Here is a 14,772-nt window from a genome sequence, read left to right as displayed (position 1 = left end):
GTGCGTGAACAGATGCTGCGGAACCGTCTGTCTGAGGGTAGCAGAGAGCAAAGTCTATGGCTTGAGTGGCTGGAGTCGCTGATAATTCTCTTGGCCTTCCTCATACACCGCCTGGTGTAGATGTCCTAGAGGGAGGGAAGCTCCCTCCTACTACGCGTCCAGCTCCTATGTAAGCCTTTGCGATTGCTGCTGGTGTTATTTCCATACCAGGTGGTGATACAGCCAGACAGGATGCTCTCCACAGTGCAGGTGTAGAACGAGTGGAGGATGTGGGGGCTCATTCCAAACCTCCTGAGGACAAAGGGGCATTGTTGTGCCTTCCTCAGCACTGCGTCTGTGTGAGCAGTTCATGTCAAATCCTCAGGGATGTGTACTCCAAGAAACTTGAAAGTGCTGACTCTCTCCACTGGTGTCCCGTTAATGGTGATGGGGGTGTGTTCTCTCTTCTCTCTCTTGAAATCCACCACCAGCTCCTTAGTTTTGCTGATGTTAAGTGAGAGGTGGTTTTCCTGACACCGCTGCGTCAGAGTATGCACCTCCTCTCTGTAGGCCGTCTCATCATTATCAGTGATTAGGCCCACCTCCGTTGTGTCATCAGCAAATTTAAAGATGACGTTGGAGCTGTGTTTGGCTGTACAGTCATGTGTGTACAGGAAGTACAGGAGTGGGCTGAGAACACAGCCTTGTGGAGCACCAGTGTTGAGGATCAGTGTGGATGAAGTAATGTTGTTCATTCTGACCATCTGGCGTCTGCTTGACAGGAAGTCCAGGATCCAGTTGCACAGAGAACTGTGTAGACCCAGAGCCTGGAGCTTCACCATCAGCTTGGCAGGCACTATAGTGTTGAATATTGAGCTGTAGTCCACAAACAGCATTCTCACATATGTGTTTTTGTTTTCCAGGTGAGACAGAGCAGTGTGCAAGGTGAAAGCAATTGCATCATCAGTGGAGCGGTTATTCCTGTATGCAAGTTGCAGAGGGTCAGTGTGAGCGTGCAGTACAGAGCAGATGTGGTTTTTAATCAGCTTCTCAAAGCACTTGCTGAAGCAACCGGTTTCAAAGCAACCGGACACCAGTCATTCAAACATGTGGTTTAGCTGATTTCGGTATGGGCACAATAGTAGCTGTCTTAAAGCATGTGGGAACCACAGACCAAGAGATCGAGAGGTTAAAGATGTCCGTGATAAACTCCCGCTAGCTGGTGTGTGCATGCTCTAAGTACATGTCCAGGGATGACATTTGGACCTGTAGCTTTCCGGAGGTTCATGCGACGAAAAGATCTCGTTATGTCCGCTACAGAAGTGTGCTAGTGGTTTCGGTATCGGCCGCAGGAGCGCGCATTGTGTTTGCGCTCTCTTGGGCTTTAAAGCGGGCATAGAACGAGTTGAGCTCGTCCGGGAGAGACGCAGCAAGGCTTAGTGGCGGATTTGTTACTTTTAAAGTCTGTGATGTAATTAAGTCCCTGCCACAAGCTCCTTGTGTTATTGGTGTTAAATTGACCCTCTACTTTGTCTCTGTGTTGACGTTTTGCTGCTTTGATGGTTTTCCTGAGGTTGTAATTTGCTTGTTTTTGTTCCTCAGCATTTCTGGATTTATAGGCGGAAGCTTGCACTTATAGGGCTGATTGAACTTCGCCATTGATCCATGGTGTTTAGTTGGGGTAGATACGGACAGTTTTTGTTGGGACCAAGTCTTCTAATCATTTCCTGATGAAGCATGTAACAGTGTCTGAGTACACTTCTATGTCGTCTTTAAAAGCTGCTCGGAACATATCTCAGTCCACGTGATCAAAACAGTCTTGAAGTATAGAATCAGATTGGTCCGTCCAGCTCTGAAACGTCCTGAGGATGGGTGGTTTCCGTTTCAGTTTCTGCCTGTAAGCAGGCAAGAGCAGAACAGAAGAGAGATCTGATTTGCCAAACAGTGGGCAGGGGAGAGATTTGTAGCCGTCCTGGAATGGAGAGTAGCATTTGTCCAGAATGCGATCACCACGCAGTTGGTGATGTATTTTGGAGCGATTTTCCTGAGATTGGCGTTGTTAAAGTCTCCTGTAACAATAAACGCTGCCTCCGAGTGTGCAGTTTCCTGCTTGCTTATGCTCCCGTACAGTTCCCTGAGCACCTGCTCTGTGTTGGCTTGAGGGGGGATGTAGACAGCCGTAATTATAACAGCTGTAAACTCCCTTGGTCGCCAGTATGGTCGACACTGAAGCATAAGAAATTCCAGATCAGGAGAACAAAATGATCTAACTGGGAGTATGTTCCTCTCATCACACCATGAGATGTTAATAAAGAAACAAACATCTCCTCCTTTGCTTTTCCCTGTGAGTTCTTTTGTTCTATTCGCGCGGTGCACAGAGAATCCCGAAAGTTCAGCAGCTGTGTCTGGTACCTCCGCAGATATCGAGGATTCTGTAATTCAAATAATGCAGCAGTGCCATGTTTCCCGTTGGAAGGAAATGCGTGCCCGTAGCTTGCAAAGTTTGTTGTCCAGTGACTGAACGTTAGCCAGCAGAGTGGTGGGTAGCGGAGGTTGAAATCCACGGCGTCTTAGTCTGACGAGGATGCTGGCTCTTTCCTCATTACCGGCTGCGTTTCCGTCGTCGTTTTGGTTGTGTGACCCAGACAAAGGGCTCTGTTGCTGTGTTTGTAAACAGAGCGTCGTTAAAGAACTCAAAATCTGGTCTTCGATTTGCAACAAGGGAGCCAATTTCCCGAAGTCTGTTGTAGGTCATGAGAGTGTGTACATCCAGCAAGAAAAACGACAAAAATACAAGTAAAACACACAAAACAAAGTTTGCTGGGAGCTCGGAACACGACAGCCATGCTTGGCGTCATAGACAAGAAAAAATAAAGTAGTGACTGCAGGTTGAAGGAAAGTATTGGAGAAAAAATACTAATACACTAAAAATGTATTGAAGGGAAAGTAAAAGTACACATTTATAAAACTACTTAGTAAAATACAATTTCTGGGAAAAACTACTCGCAGTAATTTGAGATTTTGTAATTTATTATCTTACACCTCTGGTGCCATTGACGGTGTCATTGATACATACACTAAACACTATCATGGTAAAATGGACACTAAACTGAATCCTGGAAAAGTCAATTTACAGTTATTCACCGTGTACAGTGTGGATGTTAACCAGCAAACTTATTTTTACTGTAGCATTCTTACTAATAAAATCACAGCCATTTATTTTACGGTGCATACTTGACATTTTATTTTCGCAAAAGCTATTTTACCATTAAAAAGGATATGCTACTTTAATTACTGCACTTTCTGTAAATTCAAAATTATGTCATTTTAATTTGATACTAGAATATAAATCAGATACTAGAAGTGAGACGTCTCATTTTTGACCCATATATAAAATCTGTTTTTTATTTCTGTTTTTTAAAAAAAAAATTTTATATAAATGTAGCTTCAGAGAGTGCCGCACAATCTAACGTTGCAGTTCTTTTGTCAGTCTTCTGCTGTGGTTGATTGCATGCGAGTGTGAATGATTGCATGTCAACACTCCACGCTGAAAGGCAGAAAATTGTATCTCTTGATGCGTCACAGACCAGTTGATTTTTTTAAACGTGATTTATTTAAGAGAAATAAAATAGCATTGTCATTTTAACCTTTAAAATACAATTCCATTCCTAGTAATAACTGAAAAGCCATCATGAACCCACACATGCAGATGTTACTCACCCCTATAGTCCATAAGAAGTTCAGTGTTTTCGTCCTGCACTCAGAATGACTTCCGAATGTAGATAAGGACTCAGGAATCATTAGAGCGACTTTGTGGCAGACGTCTCTAGTTAATGAACCATGGCTTCATCATATGACAATTTCAGAAATAATTCATCATGAACAGAGCAGTCGAGACGTATAGTCACAGGTTTGAGTCATCCTGAGCCTCAGCATCAGTGACTAATAGACAGAATGACCCGGTCATATTTGTAGTTTTAAAAAAACAACACCACCTCTTGTGTTTGTAGAGTTGATGGTTTGATACATTTAACCATTTAATGGGCATCATAACCACCTGGTTGACCTTTTGTCTATAGATTAGAATTAAAACAAAAAACTTAATATAACCAAAAATATTGGTCAAAACATTTTTTTCTTAGAGTTGAATTTAAAGGGTTAAAGATCTTATGAAATTAAAATGAAGTTTATTTTTAATGTTAGTATTATTATTGTTAATTTTAGGATATCTATAAGTTAGTGCGCACTAAATCATAGACAATATTTGCATTTAGGAGATCTAAAACTGATATAAACCTGTAAAGCTTGTAGTTTGTCACTTTCACCTAAATGAATCAGTGGTTTTATTCACATCACCTCATACTTCAGTTTCTCATCAAATCAAATTCTCTCTAGTACAGTGTTGTCAAATATTTCCCCAAAAAGTAGCTGAAGCCTACCCGAAAAGTAGCTAAATGTTTCTTGATGACGTCACACACTAATTTGCATATCAGTGACGTCTTCATATCTGACAAGTGTACATCCAGATGCACAATAAACAGGCTCTTATTAACATATTACTTTGCGTGATGACGTCATTGCATAATGGCAACTCAAAACTACATCTTTATGTTGTATACAAAATAATTGTTTTCTCAAATTGACTAGCCATCTCAGCAAAAACATGATTTGAAATATGTTCGTTTAGATTTGTATGAAAAATAGAGCTGACTATTAGTAAAAGTGATACAAACACTTTAAGAATTTTTATTTTTAAATATATATTACTAATAATGAACATTCTTACAGTTACTTTCTTTTAAACATTTACAGCTTGTGTACTTCCTCTTTTTAACTTGTGAAAATAACACATTTGTGAAAGTGACAACAATTATAGCACTATTGAAATTTATTGCTACCTAAATTACCAACAATTATACGTTTATACACTTATTTTAGCATTTTAATTAGTTTTAGAGTTGGTTTTAATATTTAAGAATGTTTAATTCATTTGTTAGATGAAACTAAACTGTTACATTACCAGAAATCTATAAAACTGAATTTTGATTGAACCCAGAATATTCTGTTCTCCTTTTGTACTTGAAGGGCCATGACACCCCCCTTTTTCGGTTAAAGTCTACTTCAGAATTTTTTCAAAAGATGCATGATTAATGGGCGTGGAGCTCCTCGAGCATCGGGCAGGAGTGGGCGTGGCCAGCAGGGGAGAAGGGGAGCGAATAACTGCTGTTGTCAGTTAGCTCACAAAATGAGACACAAAGAGGAGACGCATGAGTTTATAGTTTACAAAGTTAAAATGCAAAGAAATGAACAGTGATTAAATGCCCTGCTACATTTGTTATTCGTAATTTCATATACAGACAACCACAATTTATATCATTATAAAGATAAGTGTGTTCATGTAAACCCTATAAATGAGGACTTCTCCCTCAATCCCCGTATCCAGCAGACTCAGTGCAGCAGGTCTCCTGCACCGTCTATTTTAACCATTAACCCTGCTGGTAATCTGGAGGATTTAGGCAAACACAGCAGCACGGCGATGTGTCTGAATGTGAACGAACTCCTGATAAAAGACAGCGGCCGCCATTCTCTAATTCTCGTGCTGCTCTCCCGACAAAAATGCTAGCAGCACGCACACAGCTTTGCTGTATGATCGGCCCTGACAAGATCGCGGGGGAAAACATGCAACAAACCCCGTGGATGATGGAAACAAACGCATATGAGCTTTCATGAACGGCTAAATACTGTGCCGTGGTTTCTGTATCTCTCAGCTCGGGCTTGACACTGGCAGGTCTGGCAGGTCTCGTGAATAATTAAGCAGCCGGCTCTTCTCATAGGATAAGAAAACTCCGCTATGAATAATAATGAGAAACTGACGCGTCATCATTGCACTTGCAGTTCTGCGCTACGTCGCCGATTTTGATCCCGCCCCAAAAATCATTTTAAACCCGGAAGCTGAAATTAGCTGACAAAAGCTCAAAATTATCCAGTTTTCCCCACAATTAAAGCTGACAGGTGCTAACATTGTCTTAACTGATGCTCAACACACACACATCTGTTAATATAAAAAAAAAGTTCTCCGGGGTGTCCTGAACCTTTAAAACTACAGTTACAATGACAGTGAGACCTAAATGATTTCTTTTTGAATGCAATGTTCCATGTTGTCATTACAGAGTCTGATGATATGAAATTTGACCCATTTGGCACATCCACCGTCAGCAGTCTAGGCAGCTATGACTGGTCCGACAAGGACGATCTCCCATCGGGGCAAGGTAAGAAGCTCCAGGGTGGGTCTCAAGGTAGCCTGCCCTCTTCAGCTGTTGTCCAGAGGAAGGAGACGTCTTTTGGGAGCTCGGAAAACATCACACACACCACAGTCGCCAAGGTCACCACCTTCCCAATCGAAGACAATAGCTCAACCAGCGAAAGCCAGTTTGAAGCCTTCGCTGACTTTGGCTCCATTGAGCAGGCCGGACAAGATGATGATGATGACTTCGGTGACTTCGCCAGTACAGTTTCAGAGAAATCGGACTCTCCTCCTAGTGCCACAGAAGCAGAGGGCAACCAGGGCGAAATGACAGATGAGTTCGGAGCCTTTCAAGGTGACAAGCCCAAATTTGGCAAGTCAGACTTTTTGAAGGCCAGCACACAGGCTAAGGTGAAATCCAGCGAGGAGATGATCAAGAACGAACTTGCCACCTTCGACTTGTCAGTGCAAGGTAGGTGTATCCCAATATTTTGTCTTATTTTGAAGGCTGCAACCTACCAAGGTCACATTTGTCAGCTGCTTTACATTTCATATCCCAATTAAGGAAAATATCCATTAACAAAACTGACTTCTATTCATAGTAAGGTTTTAATAATTGTAATTGCTTTACACTGGAATGTCATGGTTACTTTTGAACGTTTCCCTTTTCTCTTCAGATGGTAAAAAAAAAACGTTGAAAAGAGATTTAAAGGGTGTTACATAGAATTCTGTACAAAAATGAATTTTCTATTAAATAATAACTCAACAGGAAAAAAATTCTTAATGTTTATTGATAATGAAATTATATTTTGCTGAGTGTGTTTTTGTGCTAGAACCTTGATACTGCTGATTTAGGCAGGCCATGGACAAGTAAGACTGTCCAGATTCATTCAGAATGACGTATTTATTTAATTATTTATTTATTTCAAAACAGTATCAACAATAAAAAAAAAAAAAATCATTTTTATAAGTACATCACTAAATTATCAACTTGCCTGAATAATTCTTTTTTAAATATTATATTTTTATTTTGACCTTAAAGCAACACAGAGCGATACAAATAGCAATAACCATTATAACGACAGAAATGAAATGCAAACAAAACAGAAAAAGACAAAAAACCATTTAAAACCATTATTACATCAGTTCCTCCAGTATTACACATAGGTTAACAATGTCACATGTATATCTAAGCTAGTGGGAACAGGCAATACGATGACAGGGTTATAACTTTAAACTGTTATCTTTGGCATTTGTCAGATAATTAAAAAAGGGTTTCCAGGTGGCTTCGAAGCCAGCAATGTTATCAGAAAGATTGTGTCTAAAGCCGCCTTTCCACTGCACACGACATTTGGACACGACTGTCGGAATACGTCGCCTTGTGACCGTCGCATAAAATTTTCAGTGTTGTCGTGCACCATGGGAGAGAAGCTGTTCTCACAGTGTCCAAAATAAAAGAGTGAAAAAGCAAGAGCCTTTATTCTACGTGCGTTCACCATGGATGAATGAATGAATACTAGAAACCAGTCAGACCGCTAAATATTTCAGAGGAAATGTGGAGACAACATAAAAAAAATTATATTCTTTATTAGTCATTTATGAATAGAATTTTTTTATTTAATAGAAACTTTTTTCTGATTCAAAAAATAATGAAAAAACGTCTATTTCTCATCTTACTCGCACCGATCTGCTTGGACAACACTGAAATACATCACATCCGGTCGGCCGGTCCCATACGGTCTAGTTGCAGGAGTTTAAATATTTCAACATATCCGCAGCTCAATTCGGTTCTGAATTTTCCACATACGGAGATTATTGGAACTCTACACAGCTCTCGGACTACTCTCCATTGGAAATAAATGACTTCCCATTTGTCAATCGTCATGCAGTGGAAAGGAGGCCTAAGTCTCTAAATGTAAAGTGCTAGAAAATTCTGAAAGCCAGAATTCATAAAGTGGTTTTGTTGCTTTTCTATAGACAAAGAATATTTTTAGCTATCATCATTCCATATTCCATATTGGACAGCTTTTTTAATTCGATAACTGAATCCAAAAAGTAAGTCAGACAAACTGAAAACAGCGATTGATTGAACAGGGGCAAGGTCACAAGACTAAGCCTTATAGGAGAAGCTTAAAAATGTTGCTCTAAAACTCATTTGTTACATTTATAAGAGATAGAGGGGAAAGCCAATTTACTTTATATGCCTGAATGTATTTTTATAATTTTATTAATTTAGGAACAAAACGGCATTGCTCAGATGCTCTTTTACGCAGTATATGTATTAATGCCTTCTTGTTCTGCAGAGTGAGTTATGAAGAATTTTTTTTTTCCCGTGGCATTTTAAAAAATTTAATTGAAGTGTTATAAACCATGAACCAAACCAACAAGGTATGCAGAAAATCACAAAGTTACAAACTTTGATTTGAAGCAAAACAGTAATTGAAAATCAGATCAAAAGTCAAATGTACAAGACTGTGTACCTAACAGCTTTAAGATGTGAAATAACTGAAGTCCCAAGAAAAATTTAAATGACAGGAAAATTATGTTGTATGTATATAGAATTTTGAGAATGTAGAGACCGATTTGATGTAATTTGCAGTACTTAAGATCCATATTGGCACCCTTTGGTAACAGCGACTTTCTGATTTTCCGCCAAGCGTAATTCAATTAGTTGCAATAATTAGTTATATAAGGAGTTTAAACAGTTACATAACAATAATGTGTGGATATAGCCAGCCTTAATAGTAAAAAGTTAATAATACTTTTTTGACATTATCTTTTTGTAAATGTCATCAGAGGGGGAAAGTCCCACCCATTAGTAATGAACACTGTAGTCTCCATACAGAGATCTGCGCGGGACTGAATTTTTAGTCCCGCTTCCGTCAGGTTTTATTCCGCACCCGACCGCTCCCGCTGTGTATTCAGCCTTTGTTCACCTGCTGCCTGACTCACCCCATTTTCTACCCAACCCAACCATTTCCGCTAAATTTAGAACTGGTTTCCAAAATCTCACATTAAAATTTTGCACTACTAAAAGTACAAGCTAACAAATAAAAGGGTAGGTTGTGCAGTAATTGTAGGCTAAATGTGAGTTTTGATTGCCCCTTTGTGATGAGACATGAGTGCCGCCTTAATCAGTGACATGCGTTGAGGATTGTGGCTGTTGAGGCACTGACTCCACTCAATATATTTGCCAACTACCGATTGTGTTTCATACATCATATCAGCATTATTTCTATACACATAGCAGGTACATATTGGGCCAAGGAAGAATGTGAAATGTATAGCGATTAAATATACCTTCCAAAAAACACTCAGCGCAACCTCTTTTTCATTGACACACACAGCACCACGGCGAATGCACACGCTCTCTCTCATTTACACACACACAGCACCACGGCGGATGCGCATGCTCTCTCTCTCTTTCTCTCTCTCTACTTTTCGGGAACGCTATATTGTAAGACCACCTGCTCCAATTCAAATGACACTAGAGTTACTGACCGATACCGCATTTTTTTGGAAATTTATTCCCATCCAGCAAGAAATCTGGTCGGGTCCCGCTATGCATACCGCTATCTCCATAGACTAGCTTCTTCTGAGAGTTTCGAGTATTTTGAATCTACCACTATACTAATGCATGTGGTTTGTAGTTCCTCTCTTGTTTGAAAAGAGGGCATAGCGTACAATCTTATGAGAATTTAAAGTGACAGTCACCAAAATGGCACAATTTGGATCAAAGCCTAAAAGGGACAGTTTAAAATAGTTTAAGCTTCACATATCGACTGTAGGGACATCAACGACTTATTTTACATCTTGTAAAAAGGGGCATAATAGGCCCCCTTTAAGATTTTCTGCATGAATTTGACTCTAAAACAGAATATGCTTTAAAAATAACTTGAATTAAAGTAACCAAATGGGTTCACCAAAATCACATACCATTCATAACCAACCTCAGAGCTCACAACAGGTCAGTCTTTAAAGGTTTATCAGTTAAAAATCAATTCCTCTATAGAAACAAAATAAATAAATAAAAGCATTACTTGCAGAACCCAACTGTTGCACACTATTAATAGTGAATGAGACCTAAAGATTGCATTGTTTCCCGTGCATCTCCTGAGCTGCATTCTCTCTGAAAGTCAACAGATGGCAGAGTGGTGTCTGAAGCACATACTGAACGCCAACATACAAAGACAGCCACCCAAATCCCTCCTCACTTTTCCCCCTCTGGCTTTTTCATCCTCACTCCCCCCCATAATGCATTAGCACTTACTCAATAACATAAAAGCTTATTTGCCTCTTATTGATCCCCACCCACATCCGCTAAATTTCATTTGTTCAAACAAAAGAGGGTTTACTCCTCTGTCGCGCTTCCATCAGACAGTTAATCTGAGGAATGGGGTTCGTGCAGCAATGGATTAGCGTCTGGAAGCATGCAGAGACTGATGTGAATCCCTGCAGGGGTTTGATTACCTGTCTCTGTGCCGGTGTCCGTCTCCCTGCTTATGTGTGCCCGCCGCATGTTCTGTGTCTTGACTGAGTGGTGCCTGATGAATAATGTATGCCCATATTACTATGCTGCTCTTTTCCACATAATTATCATTTGTTGCAAATTAGGTGTTTGTGGTCTGTGTTGTGGCCCCACGCGGATTAGCGACGACAGCCTGAGTGCTTCGGAAAGTTTTAATTATACAGCAGGACCAACAATTAAACTCGTATATTAAATCTAGAGAGGGTAGTAGGGTAGGAAGTGTCATTTTATGTGTCTCACAACCATATATTTGTATCGATCAATGACAGATTGCTTTTTTAATTTTAATATTACATGCAGATGCATTTCAAATGCATTTTATATAGAGTTTTAATGCACTTGCTCTTGAGCATGTTTAAATCATTTGAATAATTTTTAATTCATTAAAATTCATTTACATGCCAATGTAATATAAATCAACTGCCAGTACTAATTCAATTAAAAGACGTTTTTAAATAGAAAAGGTCAAGTTGTTTGACACAATCTTATTATTATTTCTTGAGAAAAAAAAGAAAAAATGTTATTACTTCTTAATATTTGTTTTTTATGGATCAAACCAAAACAAAGTTTTGTAAAAAAAAAAAAAGAAAATAATAAATAAATAAATTTGTAAAATCCAATGTGGTATGATTCTAAAGTATAATTTTATTATTATTTTAATCTTTTTATAGTATATATTAATATTAGTTATTTTATTATGGCCTAATCTAAATTTTATTTTTCTAGCCCTTCCCCTTGAAATAGAGTGTGAAGGGGAAGGGCTTCAATTTTACCCCTAAGAAATGAACCCCTAGAACAGGGGTATTTAAACTTTTCAGCCCGTGACCCCTAAAATAACAACTTCAGTGGCTCGCGACCCCCACTATGCTCGGAGGTGGTTATAAGCGTACAAATATTGCACACAATGGTGCGCACACACCAATAGAAACTATATAAACATGTTGGCAGCACAAAAAAAATTCAACAGTCTGACAACCATATCTTTTTTATAATCCTTATTCATTTATTTTAATATTAACCTCACTTAATGGGAATGGTGAGCACAATGTTTATATGAAAAGACTATTCTTGATATAATTTTGGAGACTTGGAGCCACTTGGAGATCATTCTCCTTGTTCAGTCATGGCCTTAATTTTAAATGTATGTGAGTGCCATAAAGGTGTTAAAGTTTAATATTGTACCACAAAATCAATCTGCTGCAACTGATGCTATTCTTGTGATGTTAATCTAGCATAATAACCCTAGGAATCACAAATATATATATAATAATTGATCAAATATGATAATTCTAATAGTTTAATAAAATATATATAATTTTTGAAAATCAACCACTGCCTTAGAACCCCATCACATGTCATCACGTTCTCTTACTTCAAAGCAGATAGACTATGGCAACTGCTGTAGTTAATCCAGTTGTGTTATTTTGTGGTATTTATCTGAAGGCAACAATATGATGTTATCATAACGATATAATGTGGCAATAAGCTCGTAACTGTACTGTGCGTTAGACATTCATCTAAACGCACAAACAACATTAACATTATACCAGACGCATTTTAAAGCTACTTCCCAGCCACTAGACTTTTCTGACAGGTTATTTGAGTGTCAGATGTGAAGGAATATTGTGGGACTACTAAACTAGAGTTATTATTAAGGATTATAGATATGTAAATTTAGCATTTTTATTTTTTATTTTTAAGCATGATGGTAAAACATGAAGACTGTTATGAATATATTAAAACATGCTTGTTTGTTGTAAAAATTCATAATAATGACAAAAATGTTTTTAATTTGTGCATCTCCTTCCGTGTGCAGCCATACTGGTTTCAAGGGCTTTCTAGCCCTTCCTTTTAGCCCTACGCCTTTAACCTAAAGAGAATTGGGAAACCCCTGCGTGTTTATGTGAATGCGCAAAACAAAAAAATGTTTATTTAATTTTTTGGGGGGATTTGTTTTAAATGATAAAAGCTTTATGTAGTGTTTAGCTACTTAAGTATGGGATAAATCATAAACATGATTATTATTTTAGTCATAATTGTAATCATGATTATTTAAAACGATTATAAGTGTGCCATATGACCAAAAAGAGTTGGGGAAATATCTACTATATATACAGTATATAGTACAAAAAACCGTCCCACTTTATATTAAGTGTCCTTAACTACTATGTACTTGCATCAAAAAATAAATGCAATGTACTTACTGTGTTTATAATATATTTGAGAACACTTGTGGTGCTTTTGTGTTGGGATAAAGGTTGGGTTATGGACAGGTTTGGTGGCATGGGTAGGTTTAAAGGTGGGTTAAGATGTAAGGGATGGTCAACAGTGTATTTACAAATGTAATCACAAAAGTTAATTACAGATGTAATTACATACATGTATTTAATCAAGCATAAGTACACAGTAAATACATGTATTTACACAATAAGTACTTTACAACAAACTATTTATTCCTGTGTAAGTACATATTAGTTAAGGCCACTTAATATAAAGTGGGACCCAAAAAACAAACTAGCAAAAAGTTCTCACAGTTATGGAAAGAAAATAAAAGCAATAGAATAAAAATATACAAATGAAACAAACTGTGCTTTAAGCGTCTTCAGTGTAAGGATATATTTAAAGAACTTGTTTTTTTTTTCTTATTAAAGCTCAACAAATGTACACTGCTTAAAAGGGGGTGAGATATTATGCAATCATCGTTTTATCTTGATAAATAACTGTCTAATTATAATTTCCTTATAATAGTTATTATGGATACTATTTGGGTATTTGTAAAAAGTAATCATTTTAACCTTTAATAATACGTTAAACACAGTAAATATGTTCACTCACATGTATTCTCAATGTAAAGAAACTTGTTTACTTCAACTTTTACTTGGTAGTTTTATTGTAATGGTATTTATGAACATTAATTTTCAAATTGTTAAAAAAGAAAAAAAAGTTTAAGCCTAAAAATTTCCTGCATTAAAATAAAGGCAATGTTTCTAAGAACTTGGCATGCATGCAGACTCATTTTCTTTATCATGGACACTCTCATTTGTCATTGACCCGTTTATTTTTGGCAAAGGTTCCCATAAGCGCAGCCACAGTCTGGGAGAAAAGGAAATCGTACGCTCCATCCCCTCTCCTGCCCCTGAGCAGCCCTTCAGAGACCGATCCAACACCCTAAATGAAAAACCAGCGCTGCCGATCATCCGCGACAAGTACAAGGACCTTACAGGAGAGGTTGAGGTCAGTTAGTCAGTCACTCTTTCTATTCTTTTCCTCCTCATCTCTTCAAGCACACAGACAGCTTCTCCTTGTTGAATACAGCCTGAGGTTTCTCAATGAACAAAGCTCTCATTCTGTTTCATCTGTTTCTCCCACTGTCTCTGCTCTAAACTGGCAGGAGAGTGAGCGATACGCGTATGAATGGCAGAGGTGTTTGGAGAGCGCTCTACAGGTAATGTATACCCCCACATACATTCCCATATAGAGTTTTGCTCTTGCTTATATAACCATATCATTCTTTAGATAGTCTTGTCATATTCACTTAATAAATCACTGCTTCCACCAAATCACTGTTTTTTTATTAAGCAGACATAAACTCTTTTCACAAGTATTAACCATAGCCATCAGAGGAGGTCATTTACATGCACTACTAGGGCTCTATTTTGACGGTCCATGCGCAAAACGCAGGGCGCAAATGCTTTCAGGGCGTGTCAGGACACGTTTTTGCTAATTTAAGGACGGGAAATCTGCCTTGCGCTTCGGCGCATGGTCTAAAAGGGTTGAGTTTATTTTCTTAATGAGTTATAGGTGTGTTTTAAGAATAAACCAATTAGAGTGTGATCTCCCTTTCCCTTTAAGAGTCAGCTGCGTCGCGCCAAGAGCGCATTCGCTATTTACAGGATGCAAAGTAAGTCTAAGTGGAAAAAATTAGCATTTCACAAGCAAACAGTTAACAGTTTTTTAACAGAAAACTGTTAAACAGAGCATCTACTGCGTGAGAATGAGAGATAATGGATCACTTTCGCTT

General features: G+C 38.2%; 1 protein-coding gene and 2 long non-coding RNA genes across 36 annotated transcripts in view; 1 reads left to right on the top strand and 2 right to left on the bottom strand.

Annotated features, from left to right (window-relative positions):
- The window catches only part of LOC137487733 (uncharacterized), a 753,637-nt gene that overhangs the window by 121,960 nt on the left and 616,905 nt on the right, over positions 1–14,772 (bottom strand). The window lies entirely within an intron of this gene.
- The window catches only part of synrg (synergin, gamma), a 96,286-nt gene that overhangs the window by 50,794 nt on the left and 30,720 nt on the right, over positions 1–14,772 (top strand). For all 34 annotated transcript variants that reach the window (XR_015509165.1, XR_015509181.1, XR_015509180.1 and 31 more), the window contains 3 exons: positions 6,150–6,695; positions 13,822–13,985; positions 14,143–14,196. Coding sequence is in view for 16 of the 34 variants with exons in the window: in XM_087283828.1 (XP_087139954.1) it covers positions 6,150–6,695; positions 13,822–13,985; positions 14,143–14,196 (764 nt within the window). In the remaining 18 variants the exon portion in view is untranslated. The remainder of the gene's footprint in view (positions 1–6,149; positions 6,696–13,821; positions 13,986–14,142; positions 14,197–14,772) is intronic.
- Positions 3,412–7,319, bottom strand: LOC147840570 (uncharacterized). Its single transcript, XR_015509218.1, has 2 exons — positions 6,072–7,319; positions 3,412–5,057 (listed from the first exon to the last, which is right to left on the bottom strand). It is a non-coding gene; the product is annotated as an uncharacterized LOC147840570 (long non-coding RNA).

Source organism: Danio rerio, chromosome 15 (assembly GCF_052040795.2).
Source record: "Danio rerio strain M-AB ecotype USA chromosome 15, GRCz13ab, whole genome shotgun sequence".
Lineage (NCBI taxonomy): Eukaryota > Metazoa > Chordata > Actinopteri > Cypriniformes > Danionidae > Danio > Danio rerio.
Note: the sequence above shows the minus strand (reverse complement) of the source record. Positions and strands in the feature narration are given on the sequence as shown.